The 20,231-nt window shown below is 46.7% G+C and overlaps 1 protein-coding gene across 1 annotated transcript in view; it reads right to left on the bottom strand.

The window, feature by feature from the left end:
* The window catches only part of LOC308126555 (gamma-aminobutyric acid receptor subunit rho-2-like), a gene marked incomplete at its 3' end in the record, with an annotated part of 39,104 nt that extends 21,235 nt beyond the window's left edge, over positions 1 to 17,869 (bottom strand). Inside the window, exons 1-2 of the mRNA XM_080491056.1 lie at positions 17,639 to 17,869; positions 14,067 to 14,173 (exon numbers count right to left, since the gene is read on the bottom strand). Coding sequence (XP_080347182.1) covers positions 14,067 to 14,173; positions 17,639 to 17,775 — 244 coding nt within the window. The 5' untranslated portion in view covers positions 17,776 to 17,869. The remainder of the gene's footprint in view (positions 1 to 14,066; positions 14,174 to 17,638) is intronic.
* Positions 17,870 to 20,231: the final 2,362 nt, after the last annotated feature.

Here is a 20,231-nt window from a genome sequence, read left to right as displayed (position 1 = left end):
AATTAGTTTATCTCTTCTTGACCCTGATAAAGAAAAATACCTTGAATTTCAATTTCAATTTTTGAAAATGAAACTGAAATAACCATTATTGTTTTGTTTTGTAATATTTTTTGTGGTGCTGGATTATCTGCACCACCTTCCTCTGTGATTAGTCTGCCACTCCGCTTCAGAAGGAAGAAAGTGATTCAAGCTGCCTGTGGTGCGAGCAGCGTTAGGTCACCGGGGGTTGGAAATCTAAGCTTGATGTGTTCGGCCATCTTTGCAGAGGTTCCTAGAACCCTTCGTTCCTTTCGAATGCCACTTCAGGTTGAAGAGCGCAGCACTGCTCACTCAGCGTTCCTGGGTCAGCACATTCAGGGGAATGTCGCTGGAGCGTCCCACCCCTGCCACTGCTCCAAACACAGAGCTACTGGGTTTTGGTCAGGACAAGTTGGACGGACTGGCTGTGCTGATTGGCTGCCACCTCAGGAAGACTGGTGCCCGTGTCAGCAGCCCGACTCAAAACTCAAACAAACTTCAGCAAAAAACAAGTCTAAGATTTATTTTAGTTTCTCTTTGTAAAGTGATGAAAACTTCTTTGATCATTGCTTCACACACACACACACACACACACACACACACACACACACACACACACACACACACACACACACACACACACACACACACACACACACACACACACACACACACACACACACCTGTTGGTGTGTGTCCTGCAGTCTGTCAGGACGTGTGAAGATGGACCCAAATTCATACCCTAATTATCCATAAAAGCAAAGTTAATTGATGAAAAAGTCAAAAACACAAGTGACAAGATGAGCCGACAGAGAACAGAGACAGAGGGAGACAGAGACAGAGACAGAGAACAGAGACAGAGGGAGACAGAGACAGAGAACAGAGACAGAGGGAGACAGAGACAGAGACAGAGAACAGAGAACAGAGACAGAGACAGAGAACAGAGAACAGAGAACAGAGAACAGAGAACAGAGAGAGATGGAGGCTTCAACACACAGGGAAGGACAGGTGCACACAGAGGGAGAAGACCATTGGGTAACTGAAAACATGAGACTCAGGGAACACAGGGGACACAGGAAACTATAGACTCAGGGAACACAGGGGACACAGGAAACTAAAGACTCAGGGAACACAGGTATTAAAGACTCAGGGAACACAGGAAACTAAAGACTCAGGGAACACAGGTATTAAAGACTCAGGGAACACAGGGGACACAGGAAACTAAAGACTCAGGGAACACAGGTATTAAAGACTCAGGGAACACAGGAAACTAAAGACTCAGGGAACACAGGTATTAAAGACTCAGGGGACACAGGAAACTATAGACTCAGGGAACACAGGAAACTAAAGACTCAGGGAACACAGGGAACTAAAGACTCAGGGAACACAGGAAACTATAGACTCAGGGAACACAGGAAACTATAGACTCAGGGAACACAGGGGACACAGGAAACTAAAGACTCAGGGAACACAGGGAACTAAAGACTCAGGGAACACAGGAAACTATAGACTCAGGGAACACAGGAAACTATAGACTCAGGGAACACAGGAAACTATAGACTCAGGGAACACAATAATTAAAGACACAGGGAACACAGGAAACTATAGACTCAGGGAACACAGGCAATGATTTCATTAGTAATGTGGCATCAGTTGTAAAGCAGCCAGGAATCTGAATCTCTACACTTGTCTAAGCCAACAAACACAATAATCACGTTGCACCATTGGGTTTCGGTCAACTGTGGCGGTTTGCTGTTTGTAATGATTATATTTAAGGCCAGTTTGGGATTTGCAGGGATATGGAAGAGTATCTGAGTGGCCCTATCATCAATGGGAAAGCAAATTTCCACCACTGTATGTCATTTGTATATTGAACTCACGCCAGCTCATCACTAATCTGTGGCTCTGAGGGTGCCAGCCTTATGCAAGCGGTGGCACAGAAGAAATCTGCTACCTAGAAGAGTGGGTATTAACTCCTGCCCACTCCCAGCTGTCAGCGCCAAGTCTTCCCCTCATCAGAGAGGAGTCACGTGCTCGGATCAGTGCCGCTTGACCTCCGGCTGACATGGCCTGTGTGTGTGTGTGTGTGTACGAGAGCAGCAGACACCGGCTGGGAAGAACCAGCCTGCACCGGGCAGTCCTCCACAGCAGCTGGACAAGCACATTGAGGCCATAAAGAGGAAACAAACAGCAGGCTGTTGCCTGATTGTGAGTCTGTGGAAGTCTGGACTGGAAAACATTTACATTTCTGGGTCTTTGCGTGCTCAAGACGTTTCAATCTGGGCGACCAAACATTTCCTTTTCTGCTCTTTCGAGCCAACAGCAAATTATTCTACGTCACTGATTATCAGATGAGACTCATGAATGCGTCACAGCGCTGTAATTCCTGCTGGCTCTCGCAGCCCTCGGTGGCACTTCTGTGCAGGCTGCTCTCCAGCGGGGCATGAAGAGCCACAAACACAGCTCAGCATCAACATCACAGTGGCGCAAACACTCTCAGTTGAGTTGGGATGTTTATGGTGAATATTGTGCAGCAGCACAGGGATATTGATACTTCCATGCTTTATGAGGAGCGCTGCTAAAACCCCGCCAGTTCAAGCAGAAGCTAATCTCACTCTTTAAAATGGAATAATCACCAAAGCAGAGCAGCAGAAGCAAAAACACATAATCCATACGCATTGAAAATGTGACAGAAAAGAAACATTCTGAGCCAAGTGTAGGGATTCTTCAGCCCAAACCTGAACAGCCTCATTATTTCAGTCATTGAGACAATTCTCTCCCTTTCTCCAAATAAGTGTAAAGAATTACATCTGTAGGAAACACAGTGATCATTGATCAAAAAAACATAGAGGCTGTTTTTGGACAGATTTATTTTGTTGCATTCCAGCAGATTTTGAGGCACATCACATTTTAACTCTTACATACCATTTTGACATTCAACACCAATAAATATACTTTAAATGTTGATTATTGTTCCATAAATCAGCTGCTGTTTTCATACCAAATAGATGTACATACAATAATAGTTATTAATGGATGTACATCCATTAATAACTACAAACTGTATTAGATTAATCATCCACTTATTGAAATCAGACGTGATATTTATACATTCTGATTTGATAAGAACTTTTGGTCTGGATCAAAATTGACGCCAACACACAGTAAAAGAAATAAATAAGAACTTTATGTAAATGTTAGAAATTGAAACGAGGGGAAAAAAGGCTTGATGTGAGTTTTTAAGTGATTTTTACGATATGCACTAAATTTATTGGGCCAACAAATAAACGACTGCAATGTTTCTGCTGATTTATGATCAGAACCAGTGGACGGCAGGCCAAGCGACCTTCACCAGTAACATGAACGTAATTTGGTCAACATGAAGTTGATTACTACAACCACCCCCGTCTCCTCCCCACCGTGGTCCAAAAGGTCCTCAAAAAACCACAACAATCCAGCTCCGGTCCAGCTGCAGAAGCTCCTGACCCTAGCAGCAGGAGGAGCAGGGCCGGAGACCGATAGCATTCAGAGTTGTACAGATGAATTTCTATGTGCTCCGTGTCTTCTTCTGCAGTTTTGGTGTGATTGATGAATCACAGCTAGCACGTGTACTACACGCCCTGAAGCCTCGCGTTGAGCTGTGTTGGATGTGGACGGAAGTTTTTGGAGAACCCCGGGGAGAAAAAAGATTGTTTTGTCTCGATGTGGCCATAAACAGGCAGTAAAGGACAGATGAACTTTACCCCCACTGATGCTTCCACACCTGGGTGCTACAGCGTGTGAAAGACGTCAAAACCCTGGACTTGCCAGCCTGCAGGGCCGTCTGAGGGCTGTCCGAGAGAGATGTCCCAAAGCCGGATGGCTCCACTTTCCTGAAGCACTCCATCATCCAGCCACATCCCTGTACAAACTGTCTGAGGGGCCGTCCACACGAGAATGCCGCTTCACTTAAACGCACCGGTTTTGGCCGATTATCCACCTGGGGCAGCGTTTTTGGAGCCCTAGAACATTTTCTTTTTTAACACGGGTTCCAGAGTGGGGAAATTCTAAAACGCCGGCTCGGCTTTGAGAGGCCGACTGCAAAGACGATGCATCTGCGGGAAACTTACTGATGTCATCACCCCCCTCTCCCCTCCACTGTGGTCTGCAATGCCATACATATATACTGTACTCAGGTTTATAAGGAAGTCTGTGAGCAGAAGTCAACATCTATATGTTCTCCTTGTCTTCTTCTGCATTTTTGGTGTATTTGTTGCGTCACAGCGCCTCCAAAGGCCTGACATATGTACTACATGCCCTTAGACATCGTGTTGAGCTGTGTTCATAGTGGCATGTGGACCAAATGTTTTGGGAGAATGCCGGGGAGAAAATGTATTTAGATTATATTGGCTCGTGTGGACAGGGCCTGAAATGGCAGAGAAGTGACACTGCTGCCATGCAGACCATAGCTCCAAGGTCTTGGACATAGCGAAGGGAAGGGTTTGTGGTCCATGAAAGCAGTAAACTGCCTACCCTCCAGCAAAAACTTAAAGTGACATATGGCGAGGACAAGAGCCGAGAGTTCACTGTCAGACGTTGTGTATTTCCTCTCATCGTCACGCAGCTGTTTGCTATAAAATGCAGGAGCCTGCCAACTGGTCACATGCCGCCCCCACTGCGTAATATAAGGCCGAATTTACACGACCGCGAATACGAGCGTATCCACAAAACCTTCTTCACTTGTGGGGGGTCTGTTTACACGACACAGGTGTGCGGATCCACTGCAAGTTTTTATACCCGCTCCCAAGGTGGAAAGATTCTTTCATGGTCGTGTTTCCCTCCTGCAGAGACTGATGGAGGCGACAAAGCGGTTACTGCGTATAATAATAACTTTTCAGAACAGTTGTACTACCAACAACCGGCTGGATGTGATGGTGGACGTGAAGCAGTTGATCTGCGATCACGACTGATGATCGGTATATAGGAATGCATCCCAGGACCAGAGATCTGATTGGCAGGTTGAGGTGTTGCGATTGCTCGGGGCAGTAGGGGGCGCTGGGAGAAGCAGCAGTGACTTGGAGAGGAGACTCATTCTACAAAGAGGGAGGACGGCCGGGGGCATGTCTGTGGGATGTGAACAGTCACGTGATGACTGAACGTTAGAACCCACATGAACTATAAGACAGAAGACGGAGGGTGGGAGTGACTGTAATACCTCTGGGAGCTTACCCAAAAGCCCAGGGACCAGAGCTTCTGGAAGGCAGCGAGGGGTGGTTCTTATTATGGAATGGCCAACAATTATTGTAGTTGGAGAGAAGAGGGGACTTGGAGAAGGGAGGGGCGGAAGAGGCTGCCTCATCACAGCATCCTTCAGGAGTTTACAGCAGGATGAAACTTTCTGATGGAGAGAAGGCCAAAGATTTAGTTTTCCAGGGGGTCGTTATGGCAGCCGGGGCCGGAGCTGTAGTCGGAGGGAGATCCATGTGAGGAGCCGTCGGGGCCGTGCCAGCAGGAGCATCAGCCGGGTGGACTGTGTCGTCATCATCGGTCAGCGGAGCGGAGAGGTTGGATATGCTCAGTCCAGGAGGTGAGGCCGCTTTACCTGAGCATCTCTTATGGCCAGATCACAACCTCTGACCAGGACCAGTGATGGCTGGGGGTCGAGCAGGAGGAAGACCGTGGACAGGTGGTGGGGTCCCACAAAACTGTATCCTGGATGGAGGCAGTGAGCAAGGCAATGTTTTTGGACTGCCCTGCAGCAACCTCCATAAACCTTAGAAACATGGAGTCCTTTTCTCCAGTTCTTTGGAGAGCCATTGTTTTCCTCCTTCATTTGGAAGTGGTTCTATTTGCCATTTGGAGTAAGAGGGAGTTGTCGGTGTTGACAGGAGGAATGATTTGAATGATGGTGCACACAGTAATCCTTCAGCATTTGGCTGTGAGGGAAAAATCCCAAAAGTTCCTTGAAAACGTTTTTGGCTCACCAACTAGCATTAGCTTTCAGCTAACATAGCATTAGCTCCAGCTCCAGATATGATATCAGTTCCTGACCTCAGGTTCAGAGATAAGACAGACAACATTTTCTGCAATTTGTACCAGATGCAATGTGGTAGATGACGTAATGTCTTAATAATTCATAGCGTGGCAGGGCGTGGCGGGCGTATGTGCATCTCTCCCCCTCCAGTCTTGTAAATAGTTACTTCTGGTCATGCGTCTGTAAACAAACATGGCGATCCTGGTATGACTGGCGGTCCGTATTCTAATATTGTAATCCATATCGGTAGATTGATACTCACCCCTGACAGCATCCGATTTGTCATCAGTCCATACAAATGTCGGGTAGTCTTGATTTTGTTCCTAATAATCGGCCCCTCTGATGGGCACAGACACAGCAGCCATAACACAATCCCATCCAAACAGACGGCCAGTCACACACCTGGGGCAGTATAGCTTCATGTCAGTGGTGGCCCCTGACCACTACTCGTGACGTTGGTGTATCAAGTCTGTATGAGGCTTGGCTGGGTGTTGGTATCCACGATGGCAAGGTGTCTTTGATGAACAGCAGCTTGTACGTGTTCCCGGTGCTCACAGCTGCTCCCGAGCTCACAGAGCAGGCTGTGAAAGGATGGAGAAAGAGCAGGGTGGCCTGAAGCACTTGGCTCTGGCTCTGGAACGCTGGTAGAAAAAACCCAGCTGGTTGTCATCCTTCCACCGATCGGGCACAGCAACAATAGCAGCCACGGCGTACAGGGTTCCTCATAAGAGGTTCTACGGTACACATAAATTAGAAGGTTGACCGTCTAAATGACGTCTGGCTGCCTTCCAGTGTCCAGTGAAACCAAGTTGCTGCTACTTAAACTGGGTTTAGCTCAAAAATAACACTGCCTTTCCGTCTGTTCTGCTAACTGTTAACCTGCCCACCTATATATATTAGGGATGTCCCGATCAGATCGGTCGATATCGGATCGAGGCCGATATTGGTGATTTGTGAGTGATCGGCCCCGATCGGCAAATTCAGTCGATCACATCAGCTGCCATAAAGCAGCCCCGTGTGCAACCTGCCGTAAACTGAGGTGAGCAGCCTGAAGCCACTGAGAGGATCAACCAGCAGTCTGGAGGGAGTTTAAGGTGGATAACCAAACCAGTCCTGAGAGGTGGAGCACCAGAGCTTCACCACAGTCCCGAGAGGTGGAGCACCAGAGCTTCACCACAGTCCCGAGAGGTGGAGCACCAGAGCTTCACCACAGTCCCGAGAGGTGGAGCACCAGAGCTTCACCACAGTCCTGAGAGGTGGAGCACCAGAGCTTCACCACAGTCCAGAGAGGTGGAGCACCAGAGCTTCACCACAGTCCAGAGAGGTGGAGCACCAGAGCTTCACCACAGTCCAGAGAGGTGGAGCACCAGAGCTTCGTTTAACACAACTAATCTGATAAGACATCTAAAAAGTAAACATGTGGGGGAGTACACTCATGAGACGTCCACACCAGGAACCCGGTTTACCTAAACCAGCCGTTGCTGGCCTGTCATCCACATGAGCCGTGTTTAGGAGCCCGAAGACGTTTTTTTAACACGGGTCCCAGAGATGGTAAATTCTAAAACCCCAGCAAAGACCATCATCCGTGGAAATAAGATGACGTCATGGCCCCCCTCCTCCCCCCACCGCGGTCCACTACGTCACCTAATAACCAGAACAATCAGGGACTAGAAGCTCGGGTGGAGCTGCAGAAGCTAGAAGCAGGTGGAGCGGGGCCATAGACCTATAAAACTAGAGTTATATATAGTGGGTTATGTGTTCATGTGCAGAAGTCTACTTCTATATTTCTATGTGGTCTGTCTTCTTCTGTTTTTTTATTGTGTTTGGTGAGTCACAGCGCCCCTAAAGGCCTGGCATGTGTACTACATGCCCTGAAGCCTCGTGTTGAGCCGTGTTCATAGTGAGGTGTGGACGGAGGTTTGGGAGAAGGACAGAGAGAACAAAGATCGTTTTATCGTCGTGTGGATGTTCCTCAGTTTACAACAACAACTAAAGAAAAAGCTGCACTGAAGCAGCAAACTCTCCACTCGAAATAAAGGATCAGTCCCCACAGGGCAGCGATATGGTGAAAACAAGAACCCAGAAGGTTCCTCTAGTTTGAAGGGAGACTGGGATATTCTGAATAAGTTTTTGAGAGTACTATGTTCAGAGTACTTTAGTCAAACAGGTTTTATCACTTTGAAGTAGAATGAAGTGTTTATACTTCACATTGAAATGTAAATGTTTAGTGACATTCAGGTCAAACCTCTCATACTGCTTTAAGGTAAACTGGAATTTAATACACAAAGAAGTTACATTAGAGCCTGAGAGTATTTATATCAACCCAACCAGCCAAAGACACTTTGAAGTAGAATTGGGTTCTTCTGATTGGTTTTACTGAATACTGTTTATGTTGTAGTTTTTTATACTTTATATGTTAGTCAAACTGATTCACTGGGTTTATTTTATTTTATTTTTTTATTTGCCACAAAATCCAGGTGAAGTAGTTTAAGTTAAGATAAATAAGAGAAACAAGACTGCAGAGTGTAACTGGGTTTTTGTTGTTCTGACTGAATCAAGTTTAAATAAGTTCTTAAGTCGTTCTGAGAAGAATTTTGATTCAATAAGTGAGTTTTACAATAATTTCTAGGTAAACAAAGCTTCTGCCAATAGTACTTTTAGCTTCAGACATCTTAGTTGATCCAAAAATACACTATTGAGTATATTTGCAATAGTAATGTAAGTATCGGATCGGGAAAGTATCGGGATCGGCCGATACTCAATTCTGAAAAATCGGATCGGTATTGGGGACAAAAAAGTGTGATCAGGACGTCCCTAATATCTATATATATATGTATATATATATATATACACACACACGGTATGAGCATGAGCTTGGATTGCAAATATCAGCCATCTTCAAATTTAGGTCAAGTCTCATTGCTGGTCCGTCTCGGTGCTGCTGGATGTGAAATGTGGCTGATTGCACTTGTCAAAGACACAAGAGTTTTACCTCAAAGCCAGTTTTCTAAAGGTACTTTTACACTATGTTCCCGGACGCCATAGCAGCACAGTTTCAGGCCACCGTCAACAAAACGGGATGAACATGAGACACCGCAGGGGGACGGGATCGACAAACGTAACAGGTCGTGATTACCGTGGATGAGAAACTCAGTAGCCCGTAGCAAACCGGGATGAACATCACAAAACGTGGCAGCACGTAATCGGCTATAATAGAACTTGGAGGCGGTCCGTAGTGGGACGGGAGGCTGACAGGAAGTGGCGTTTAGTGCGAGTTCTATCACGATTTCTTCACGTTCAATCGCGGCTTATGACGGTTATGACGGTCACCGGTGTGTCACGGTTTGCGTTGTCCTCCGGTCTGCCACGGTGCGCACGGTCTGGGAGGAAGCTGGCCAGGAGGGGAGTTTCATTGGAGTCTGAGCAATCAACGACAGAACAGCTTCTACAAGCTCTGCCACCGAACAAGAAATCCAGAGGTTGAAGAAGCCGCACCTGCTAGGAGGAGGAGGGAAGCCCCTCGGGTTGTCACCTCCTGCTCGGAGGAGGAGGAGGGAAGCCCCTCGGGTTGTCACCTCCTCCTCAGAGGATGAGAAAAAGCTCATCATTGAATTCCGCCAGCAGAATCCGACACTGTACTGGAATGAATCAATCTTCATTATTATAATTGGCAAGCAGGCAACACTACAAACAAGTGGTGTTTCAGTCACTGAAAGATTGGTGCTGAACCCAGATTTCAGCACCAGGGACAGCTCCTGGTGCTGAACCCAGATTTCAGCACCAGGGACAGCTCCTGTGCCGTTTCCTCTCTGGCTGTTAGTTTTTCCAGGATCTGGTGGCAGAGCTCTGGAGGCTTCCTCAGATCGCTAGTGAAGGATTTGACATCTTCAGTGCGGAGCTCCCTGATAAGAAATGTGGAGTAGTGCCCCAGCTTTTGCCTTCTGTCTTCTGTCTTCTGATAACCATTTGCGCAATCACATGGATGGTGCCCTTCTCACTCGCTTTCTTCCTACCTGTGGCGCTCTGGCCTTCCCACTCTGCAATGTGCTTCAAAATGGCCCGGCGTCCACGTTTCATCCGTAGGAAGCCTTGACAGAACATGAAAAACGTGCCAGAGCTTCCTCAGAACGCGGGAAGCGTGAAGGGTCGCACCAGAACGTGACAGGCTTTGAAAGAACGTGCTTGCATCGGTGATAGACTGCGGGATGAACCCTAGTGCGCCTTGGAGCCTCTGGGACTCAGCAGACACTGTCCCCCCCGCGGTCCATCAGGGATGATGTGAAAGACCGTGAGGAAACGTGTCAAGACGAGAATACAAAGAAAAAATTGGCCAAAGTCCAACGACGCACTACGTTTCAGGCAAACGGGGCTGCCGGGATCATAGTGCAAACCCAGCTTAAGAAGGCTCAACACATTCAGCCTTTGTTCATGAAAGTTTGATCCAGGTGAAGGTTTGGAAGCTGGAACGTATTTCTGCTAACGGGCCAAAGACAAGAAGACACAATCGCTTACCCAGATCATTTAAAGTCATCAAGTATCAAAACACCTGAAACAACAGTAGTATTTGTAATATAGGAGAAAGTTGCAGTAACTGGAGGACTCTCAAAAACAACCCGGTAACTTTAATTACGAAGGAATCACAGATTTATAAATCCTCAGCTTCACTAATTCATAACATCCTTTTCAGTTCTTTGGTGTTTGAAATCATTTCAAAGACCAGATCATCTCCTGGTATTCTAGATTGTTTCTGCAATTGATCCTCCAAACTCTACAGGTACCAATCCTGTTTAAATCTTGGAATCTTTTCAAGCAGACATCAGTCATGTCTCCAGGAATGTGGTTCTTGGGCGACAGAAAATATCAATACAGCTTATCACTTATTCTCAGTTCATATTGATTGATCACCTCAAAATTCAAAATACATTTTTCTAAAGGGAAACCTTGGATCACTGAAGATCTGAAGAAATGCTGCTGTGAAATGTTTTATTACAAACTACAGCTCTGTGGAAATAGAAACTTAGAAGAAATATAAAAAACAAATTCATAGCTGATCTCAGCAAAGTAAATAAAAGGTACTCAGTACGATGCAGATCCTACTTAGTACACACAACCCTCAAGTGACATTAAATCAAGCTGATCACTTGTTAAATCATAAGAACTTTCAGAGAGACACTCATGAAATACCACATGACTTTCACAAGGTTTTTGTTAATGAAGTTCTGTTCTTAGGAGTTGGCATTTCTGTGATTGTGACTCTTCTCACCATTAGAAGAGCCATTGTTCTCAATGCATTGAGCCTTACAACCCCCCCCCCCCCCCCCCCCCAGCACCAGCACCAGCACCAGGGGGTGGGGGGCGTTGGCAGCCATGTAAAAGCTTTTCATTAGAAACACTGCAGTTGCAGCTTTTGAGCTGCGGCTTACCCTCGCAGCAGCTACGTCACTCTTTACACTTCCTCCACAGCCAGACCACACTGCAGCAGTCAGGCAACAGCGGGAAGCTCAACAACTCCAGCTTTCTTCCTCCTTTATCCCCCTTTCTTCTTTCCCATCCTACGGCGAGCTCAGCAAACCAAAGCCGACAAGCACCCAGACTAAAGTAATCCTCATCGGGGTCTACTCTGACATCTGTGGCTGTACCTGAGGTCTCAGAGGAGCAGTATTGCCTCCCTGGGGCGAGTCATCCAGATGACCGTAATAAGTGATATGGGCAAAAATCTATCGAGACTTTTTTGTATCAGTTACTTCCATTGAATTTCAATTTGATAATGAGTTCTTGGTCGTCTAACTCAAGGTTGTAAGTTAATTTAATGAGACTCCAGACTCCAGACTCCAGACTCCAGACTCCAGACTCCAGACTCCAGACTCCAGACTTTAGACTTTAGACTTTAGACTTTAGACTTCATACTTTGCTTTATTAATCCTTGAGGATTACTCTGTCAGGGAAGTTTGAGTTCCAGCAGCTTAATAGAAGAGGAGCAGCACACAGAGGAACAAAGATGAGTTACAGAAAAAGGTGACTAACCTTAAGTTAACTAGATATAGAAGTGGTAAACAGAATCAGCCTCTAACAGAATCTAGGAGTGAAAGTGACCGAAGGTTAAACTGCTCGGTGGTTACAGACACTATTATTAACCAGGAGGATCATCTGCAGTGAAGAGACACTTAGATGTTCTGTTCTGCATTATGGGATGTGAGATGGAGGATGGTGAGGTGGAGGAGGTGGATGGAGGCTACTGCTCCTTCCCTTCTGTCCTCTGTCCCCCTCCTCCCAGTGAGGACTTGTACAGCCTGATGGCCTGAGGGACAAAGGACTTCTTAAGTCTGTTAGTCCCACATCTCTGTGACCCCAGAGTGGCTCCGGGGTCACAAAGCCGGGCGACGTTGGCTCTGGAGGAACCAACATGGACGTTCAGCTGCAGCTCTGTGGCTGCAACAAAGAAAACTAAAAGAACTAAACAAGTCGTGCAAAGCGGAGGATATAAAGAACAACAGAGGATTCATAAGGACCGCTCTGTTCCTGGAAATGTGGCTGAACACAATGTCCTCCGGTTCCCTTGATGTTCCTGCTTCTCTGAGCTCCTGAAGAGCCGGAGGGCAGAAACAGCCTGAAAGTGTCTGACTGACTTCAACTGCAACGTCAGAAAGAACTTCTTTTTTCATAACCTTGACATTTTTTCTCAACTGTTTCAGTTCATGCATAACAATTTGTCTTTCTACATTCAACACTGGCTTTAGTAAAGCTTCTAGAGGATTGCAGTCAGTCCAGGCTCCAGGGGGATTGTACTACAAACCCTGATAAACATATGAAGGATGTCTCGCTTTCCTGGACTGACTTATCCAGACACGCCTGATCCAGATTAACGGTAGCAGGTTATCAACTGGCTAGTTTAACCCCGGGTTTTCCCTTCAGGATCAGTGAGCGTTCACATGAGAGGCGTGGACCAGTCACACACACAGAATAACGGATCCTTCACTAGTGTGTTTTCTGCTGTGCAGATCAAACACATCAAACACATCCACCAGGTTAAACCCAACACTGTGGCCGTGTCCAAAGACAGACCAATCCCGACTTGTTCAGCTGACTTGGTGAGATTATCCCAGATTAATTTATCAGTGATATAAAGGAACAGCACTGTCATCACTCAGTTTCACTTTATCACAGCAGAACTTCCTCACTGCTCTTCTTTTACTTTACATTCTCCATCACTGGTTCTGAGGCTCTTTCCCCCGTGTGAATGTTTTATGTTGGAATATTAATTCATCAACGCAATGGCAAGAGTTTCTGCAGGTCTGTCAGCGTGACCATTATCATGAACCTCATTATTCCAGATCAACCCTCGAGGAGCCAAACCTCAACTTTATCACATTATTTCACCCTCATCATTCACACTTCATCAACATTTGGACTTTTCTTTGTTCATGTTGTTTCATCCCACGTTCTAACCATCATTTCACCACCACTGCTTCAGCTCAACAGTTTGCTCACATTATTGACGACTGTTTTTTTAACAGCCGTATGAGATTTCACCTTATTTCATTTTTACATTTCAACTCCTCTTCATTCGGTCATTCTTTATTTAGAACTGTTTGACGTTTGTCTCTTCCGTTCAGTTGTCAACATCTCAACCTCATTCTCAGTGTCTGATCATTATTTCAACTTGACATTTGTTCTTCTTGACCAATCTTCCATATTTAGCTTCATGACTTGTGTTCCTTGTTCATTGTACTTTACTATGACCACTTTCACTCCTCAACATGCAGAACTAAAAGGTTTAGTTTATATTCTTGGAACAAAGTGAAAATAAGGTCCATCTATCTGTTCCTATGGACCTCAGGGTTGTTTCTGTCTCTGTGAACAAAATAAATATTCTGCTCTAATAAAAGTGTCTGTCTTTTCTACACCTTTCCTTTCCTGTGCAGATCAAATAGAGGTGTCATCACCAGCATACCCTCCACGCTGGGGCTCTTTAAAGGCTCCAGGAGGTACATGATATCACTGAACACACTTCTCCAGATTAACTTGACAAGATTACCTGCGAACGTGGGTCTCATGGTGAAGTCATGCTCGTCAATGCGCAGGAGGTGACTCGTCTTCAGCCTTCGGGTTTTGGTTCCGTCCAGCGCCTTCTTGGCCAGAGGGCTGACAACAGGAAAGCAGACAGAGAAGACATGTTCACCAGGACTTCAGTCAATGTTCAGGTCCTCAAAAGACAGTGTCTCTGCTGCTCCGAGCAGTCTCCAGGAGAACCCAATGACAGACTCTCCATTCAAAGTGGACATGATTTGGGACAAATTGAAAACGGTGCATGTAATCAACCCAAAGAGTTTCCCCCAGTTCTCCTCGTGCACATGGCAGTGAGAGGAAAGTGTTTGTTAGTGGCCTGCAGCAGCCAGCAGGAAGAGTTTCACAGTGAGGCTGGTGGACCATGAAGAGACAAGCCCTGTATGAGGATGTTACTGAGACGGGGAGTCGACCCACAGAGATCTCGGGTGGGGAACATCCTGCAGGGGGTGGTGTAATGTTATGGAGCTTCAGTGCTCCGGGATACACAAATCAGCTCTTCTACTAAAATCTGTTTCCTGTAAAAACTTCTACTTTATTTGAGCTCTCTGGAACTGCTGGTGGTGCAGATCCAGGTCAGAATGCAGCGTGTATGAAGACTCCAGACAGATTCCCCCTCCACTACGATAAAAAACATCAATGATGTGATATGATGTGTAAAAAGACATCATATATCACGTTGTGAAGCGTTCTGTATTTACTCAGACCTGTGCTCTGGGCTGACATGACTATCTGCAAGACGGTATTTGTGTTTCTACCTGCTGTGACATCAAGGAACCTTTTGTACACAAACTCAGACTTTTGAATGCGTTTGATGATGATACCTTTATTGAACGAATCTCGGCTCTTCCAATGCATCTTTGTTTCTCTAAATAATTTGATCACATCAAGGAATATATAGATACAACTGTGAAATATTTAATTCATAACCATGTTTGTTAGAAAATATTGCCATTTGTAAAATAGTCCTGAAGTAAGCTGTAGTGCAAAACCCTCATTGTAACAGGTGCAGCAGTTGACGGCTATGTAGAAAGACAGAGACGTTTTCAAAGTGTATGATTCCACTGACACGATGAGCTGATGTTTAAGAAGCTCAACTTCATTTCAAGGGGTTAATGAAACTCCCAACACTCGGCGCCGGTGCTTCCTCCATATTTGTATGGTCCAGTTGGAAAGTGTGTGCATTGGCGGTCACCTTGGACTCTCTTAAATGTTATGCACTAGTCTATGGTACAGTGGTTTCCTGGTATTTTGAGTGTACAAAATACACATACAGGGATTTTGCAAATTTGTGATTTTTGGTGCCAGCTGATGATTAGGTTATTGTGAGTATATTAAATAACTTTGAGACCGCCTCAACATGTTCAGTGACCTGGAGACAGAATCGATTGTGAAGGTTCTGTGAGCGGTCACTGAGAAACACTTCATTAGTTACAGAGCGAGTGGCGTCTCAAGAATGTTTCACAAACCACAGATCAGAGAAGAGGGTTGCTCAATTCCTTTTAATGCAATTTTGTTGAAGCCTCAAGAGGAAAACAGTGTTTGGGAACCACTTGTTTTCAAATGAAGTCAGTTTCTCTGATGAACATGTGTGAATGACTCTTCTGAACTCTTCTTACAGACTTTACTATCTCCCATTAAATGGTAAATTAAATTAAATTAGTGGACTTCGACACGTTAAAAGGCACCAGCGTCGTAACGTTGGGGGTTGAAGTCGTCCCATTGTTTACATTATTTGGTGAACATTAGAGCTTAATGAAAATAAACCAATAAGTCAGTAACCATGCAGGATTCATCTGATATCTGACCGAAGCTACTGGCTGTGAATACGTTCAGAATTAATCTTGAAGGCATGTGTTGAGTCAGCATGAACAGGAGTGAGAACAGTAAATATCACTGCGTTCACAACCAGTTACTGAATCGTATTTCACTGTTTTCTTACTGTCACCGTACACAAAAAGGTAGAAACCAATATGTCTGACCCAGAAACTCTTTCATCTCACAGCAGAATATTCCAAAGTCTTATTTTTATTGATGCACCAATACCAATACCAGTATTGGGTATTGGGTCCAGTACTGCATGGAATACTTGTAGTGGAAAAAGGATCCCCAATACCACCTGGCAAATATTAAGGGATGTAGTGTGTCAGCAACGTCGCCCGCAAGTACACAAGAGAGCACGAGGGATGTCCACTGTTTGGAGATTCTTTATCATTAATGAGAATGACAAAAGCCCCCGTCCAGCTCAGCTGGTAGAGCATGAGACTCTCAGTCTCAAGGTAGAGGGTTCATGTCCCCCGTCCAGCTCAGCTGTAGAGCATGAGACTCTCAGTCTCAAGGTAGAGGGTTCATGTCCCCCGTCCAGCTCAGCTGTAGAGCATGAGACTCTCAGTCTCAAGGTAGAGGGTTCATGTCCCCCGTCCAGCTCAGTAGGTAGAACATGAGACTCTCAGTCTCAAGGTAGAGGGTTCATGTCCCCCATCCAGCTCAGTAGGTAGAGCATGAGACTCAGTCTCAAGGTAGAGGGTTCATGTCCCCCGTCCAGCTCAGTAGGTAGAGCATGAGACTCTCAGTCTCAAGGTAGAGGGTTCATGTCCCCCGTCCAGCTCAGTAGGTAGAACATGAGACTCAGTCTCAAGGTAGAGGGTTCATGTCCCCCGTCCAGCTCAGTAGGTAGAACATGAGACTCAGTCAAATATACCTGATCTTCCTTTTGTGTTCCCTGAACTTTGACTGTGGTTCCCTGTAAAGCAGCTGAAACACCTTCTTTCTCTGAAGAGACGAGTGAAGCTGCTGCTGGTGTTTGTTTACTAGAAGACTCTCTGTTCTCCGGCTGGTTAAAGGAACCGGAGGTTTTGGTTCCTCAATCTAGAAGAGCTAAGATTGTAGTAATGTGGTCAAGAAACACACTGATATACTTCAATGAAGTTAACATGGGCTGAAATCGATAATAATGAGAAGCTGCACCTGAGAAATGCCTCACCAGCCACACACACACCTGTCTGTCTGTCTGTCTGTCTGTCTGTCTGTCTGTCTGTCTGTCTGTCTGTCTGTCTGTCTATCTGTCTATCTATCCATCTATCTATATTTGGATCTGATAGAGATTTCTGCCCTCATTCTGAAGCTGGTGTGAGTTTGAGCCTCTCCCTCAGGAGAGGAGCTCCGCTCCCTCAGGAGAGGAGCTCCGCTCCCTCAGGAGAGGAGCTCCGCTCCCTCAGGAGAGGAGCTCCGCTCCCTCAGGAGAGGAGCTCCGCTCCCTCAGGAGAGGAGCTCCGCTCCCTCAGGAGAGGAGCTCCGCTCCCTCAGGAGAGGAGCTCCGCTCCCTCAGGAGAGGAGCTCCGCTCCCTCAGGAGAGGAGCTCCGCTCCCTCAGGAGAGGAGCTCCGCTCCCTCAGGAGAGGAGCTCCGCTCCCTCAGGAGAGGAGCTCCGCTCCCTCAGGAGAGGAGCTCCGCTCTGTGGATCGGAGGAACCCGAACCCACCAACTCTGCTTCCAGTTCAAACCCTCCACATCGACACCCTCCTAGGAAGTGAAGCAGACTTACTTTCCCGGGTTGGGGGTGTCCGCTGGCGCAGACCAACGCTTTTCCCGGCTTCTGTGCCTCCTGCCCTCCCCGACCAGCACCAAGCACAGCAGCAGCAGCAGGAGCAGCAGCAGCAGCAGCCTGGCGGAACGCGGCATGGCGGCTTCAGGCTTCAGGCGTCCCGCGGCGGCGGCGAGTCGGTCAGCGGCGCCGCCTGAGCTCCACGTCGTGCAGCGCTCACGGAGCCCGGTGACATCCTCCCGTCAGAGGCGGCGGCAGCGCGCAGGGAGCCGCGGCGGAGAGGGACGGGATGATCTTATTGGACCGACGTGAAGCGCGCCCCCCCCCCCCCCCCCGCTGAAATCAGTGGAAATAGTCCCAAGCGTTCGCGCTGCTTTGGTTGTGAAGATATTAAACAATGTTTTAAGTGTCAGTCTCAGTTTGTCATTGTGAGGTGATGACGTCACTCCTAAATCAAAAGTGAACAAAAAATGGTGTCAATTGTTTGTGTTGCTTTACTTTTTAAGATCCAACAGTTTCTGTCCTCATGTCTCTGGTTCTGGTTCTGGTGTCATGTGTGGTAGGCTCTCCATGTGTGGTAGGCTCTCCATGTGTGGTAGGCTCTCCATGTGTAGTAGAGGCTCTCCATGTGTGGTAGGCTCTCCATGTGTAGTAGAGGCTCTCCATGTGTGGTAGGCTCTCCATGTGTGGTAGGCTCTACATGTGTGGTAGGCTCTCCATGTGTGGTAGGCTCTACATGTGTGGTAGGCTCTCCATGTGTAGTAGAGGCTCTCCATGTGTGGTAGGCTCTCCATGTGTAGTAGAGGCTCTCCATGTGTGGTGGGCTCTCCATGTGTGGTAGGCTCTCCATGTGTGGTAGGCTCTACATGTGTGGTAGGCTCTCCATGTGTAGTAGAGGCTCTCCATGTGTGGTGGGCTCTCCATGTGTGGTAGGCTCTCCATGTGTGGTAGGCTCTCCATGTGTGGTGGGCTCTCCATGTGTGGTAGGCTCTCCATGTGTAGTAGAGGCTCTCCATGTGTGGTAGGCTCTCCATGTGTATTAGAGGCTCTCCATGTGTGGTAGGCTCTCCATGTGTATTAGAGGCTCTCCATGTGTGGTAGGCTCTACATGCGTAGTAGGCTCTCTATGTGTAGCAGACTCTCAATATGTATTAGAGGCTATCCATGTGTAGTAGGCTCTCCATGTGTATCAGAGGCTCTCCATGTGTATTAAAGGATCTTCATGTGTATTAGGCTCTCCATGTGTATTAGAAGCTCTCCATGTGTATTTGGCTCTCCATGTGTAGTAGGCTTTGCATGTGTAGTAGAGGCTCTCCGTGTGTATTAGAGGCTCTCCATGTGTATTAGAGGCTCTCCATATGTAGTAGACTCTCCATATGTATTAGAGGCTCTCCATGTGTGGTAGGCTCTCCATGCATAGTAGGCTCCCTATGTGTAGTAGACTCTCCATATGTATTAGAGGCTCTCCATGTGTAGTAGGCTCTCCATATGTAGTAGGCTCTCCATGTGTATTAGAGGCTCTCCATGTGTGGTAGGCTCTCTATGTGTAGTAGGCTCTCCATGTGTAGTAGGCTCTCCATATGTATTAGAGGATCTTCATGTGTGGTAGGCTCTCCATGTGTAGTAGAGGCTCTCCATGTGTGGTAGGCTCTCCATGTGTAGTAGACTCTCCATATGTATTAGAGGCTCTCCATGTGTGGTAGGCTCTACATGCGTAGTAGGCTCTCTATGTGTAGCAGACTCTCAATATGTATTAGAGGCTCTCCATGTGTAGTAGGCTCTCCATGTGTATCAGAGGCTCTCCATGTGTATTAAAGGCTCTCCATGTGTAGTAGGCTCTCCATATGAGGTAGGCTCTCCATAAGTAGTAGAGGCTCTCCATGTGTATTAGAGACTCTCCATGTGTATTAGGCTCTCTATGTGTAGTAGACTCTCCATTTGTATTAGAGGCTCTCCATGTGTGGTAGGCTCTCCATGTGTAGTAGGCTCTCCATATGTAGTAGGCTCTCCATGTGTATTAGAGGCTCTCCATGTGTGGTAGGCTCTCCATAAGTAGTAAGCTCTCTATGTGTAGTAGACTCTCCATATGTATTAGAGGCTCTCCATGTGTGGTAGGCTCTCCATGTGTAGTAGGCTCTCCATATGTAGTAGGCTCTCCATGTGTGGTAGGCTCTCCATGTGTGGTAGGCTCTCCATGTGTAGTAGGCTCTCCATATGTAGTAGGCTCTCCATGTGTATTAGAGGCTCTCCATGTGTGGTAGGCTCTCTATGTGTAGTAGGCTCTCCATGTGTAGTAGGCTCTCCATATGTATTAGAGGATCTTAATGTGTGGTAGGCTCTCCATATGTAGTAGGCTCTCTATGTGTAGTAGGCTCTCTATGTGTAGTAGACTCTCCATATGTATTAGAGGATCTCCATGTGTGGTAGGCTCTCTATGTGTAGTAGACTCTCCATATGTATTAGAGGCTCTCCATGTGTGGTAGGCTCTCCATGTGTAGTAGGCTCTCCATATGTAGTAGGCTCTCCATGTGTAGTAGAGGCTCTCTGTGTGTATTAGAGGCTCTCCATGTGTATTAGAGGCGCTCCATATGTA

This window comes from Lipophrys pholis, assembly GCF_963383615.2.
Source record: "Lipophrys pholis genome assembly, chromosome: 21".
NCBI lineage: Eukaryota > Metazoa > Chordata > Actinopteri > Blenniiformes > Blenniidae > Lipophrys > Lipophrys pholis.
Note: the sequence above shows the minus strand (reverse complement) of the source record. Positions and strands in the feature narration are given on the sequence as shown.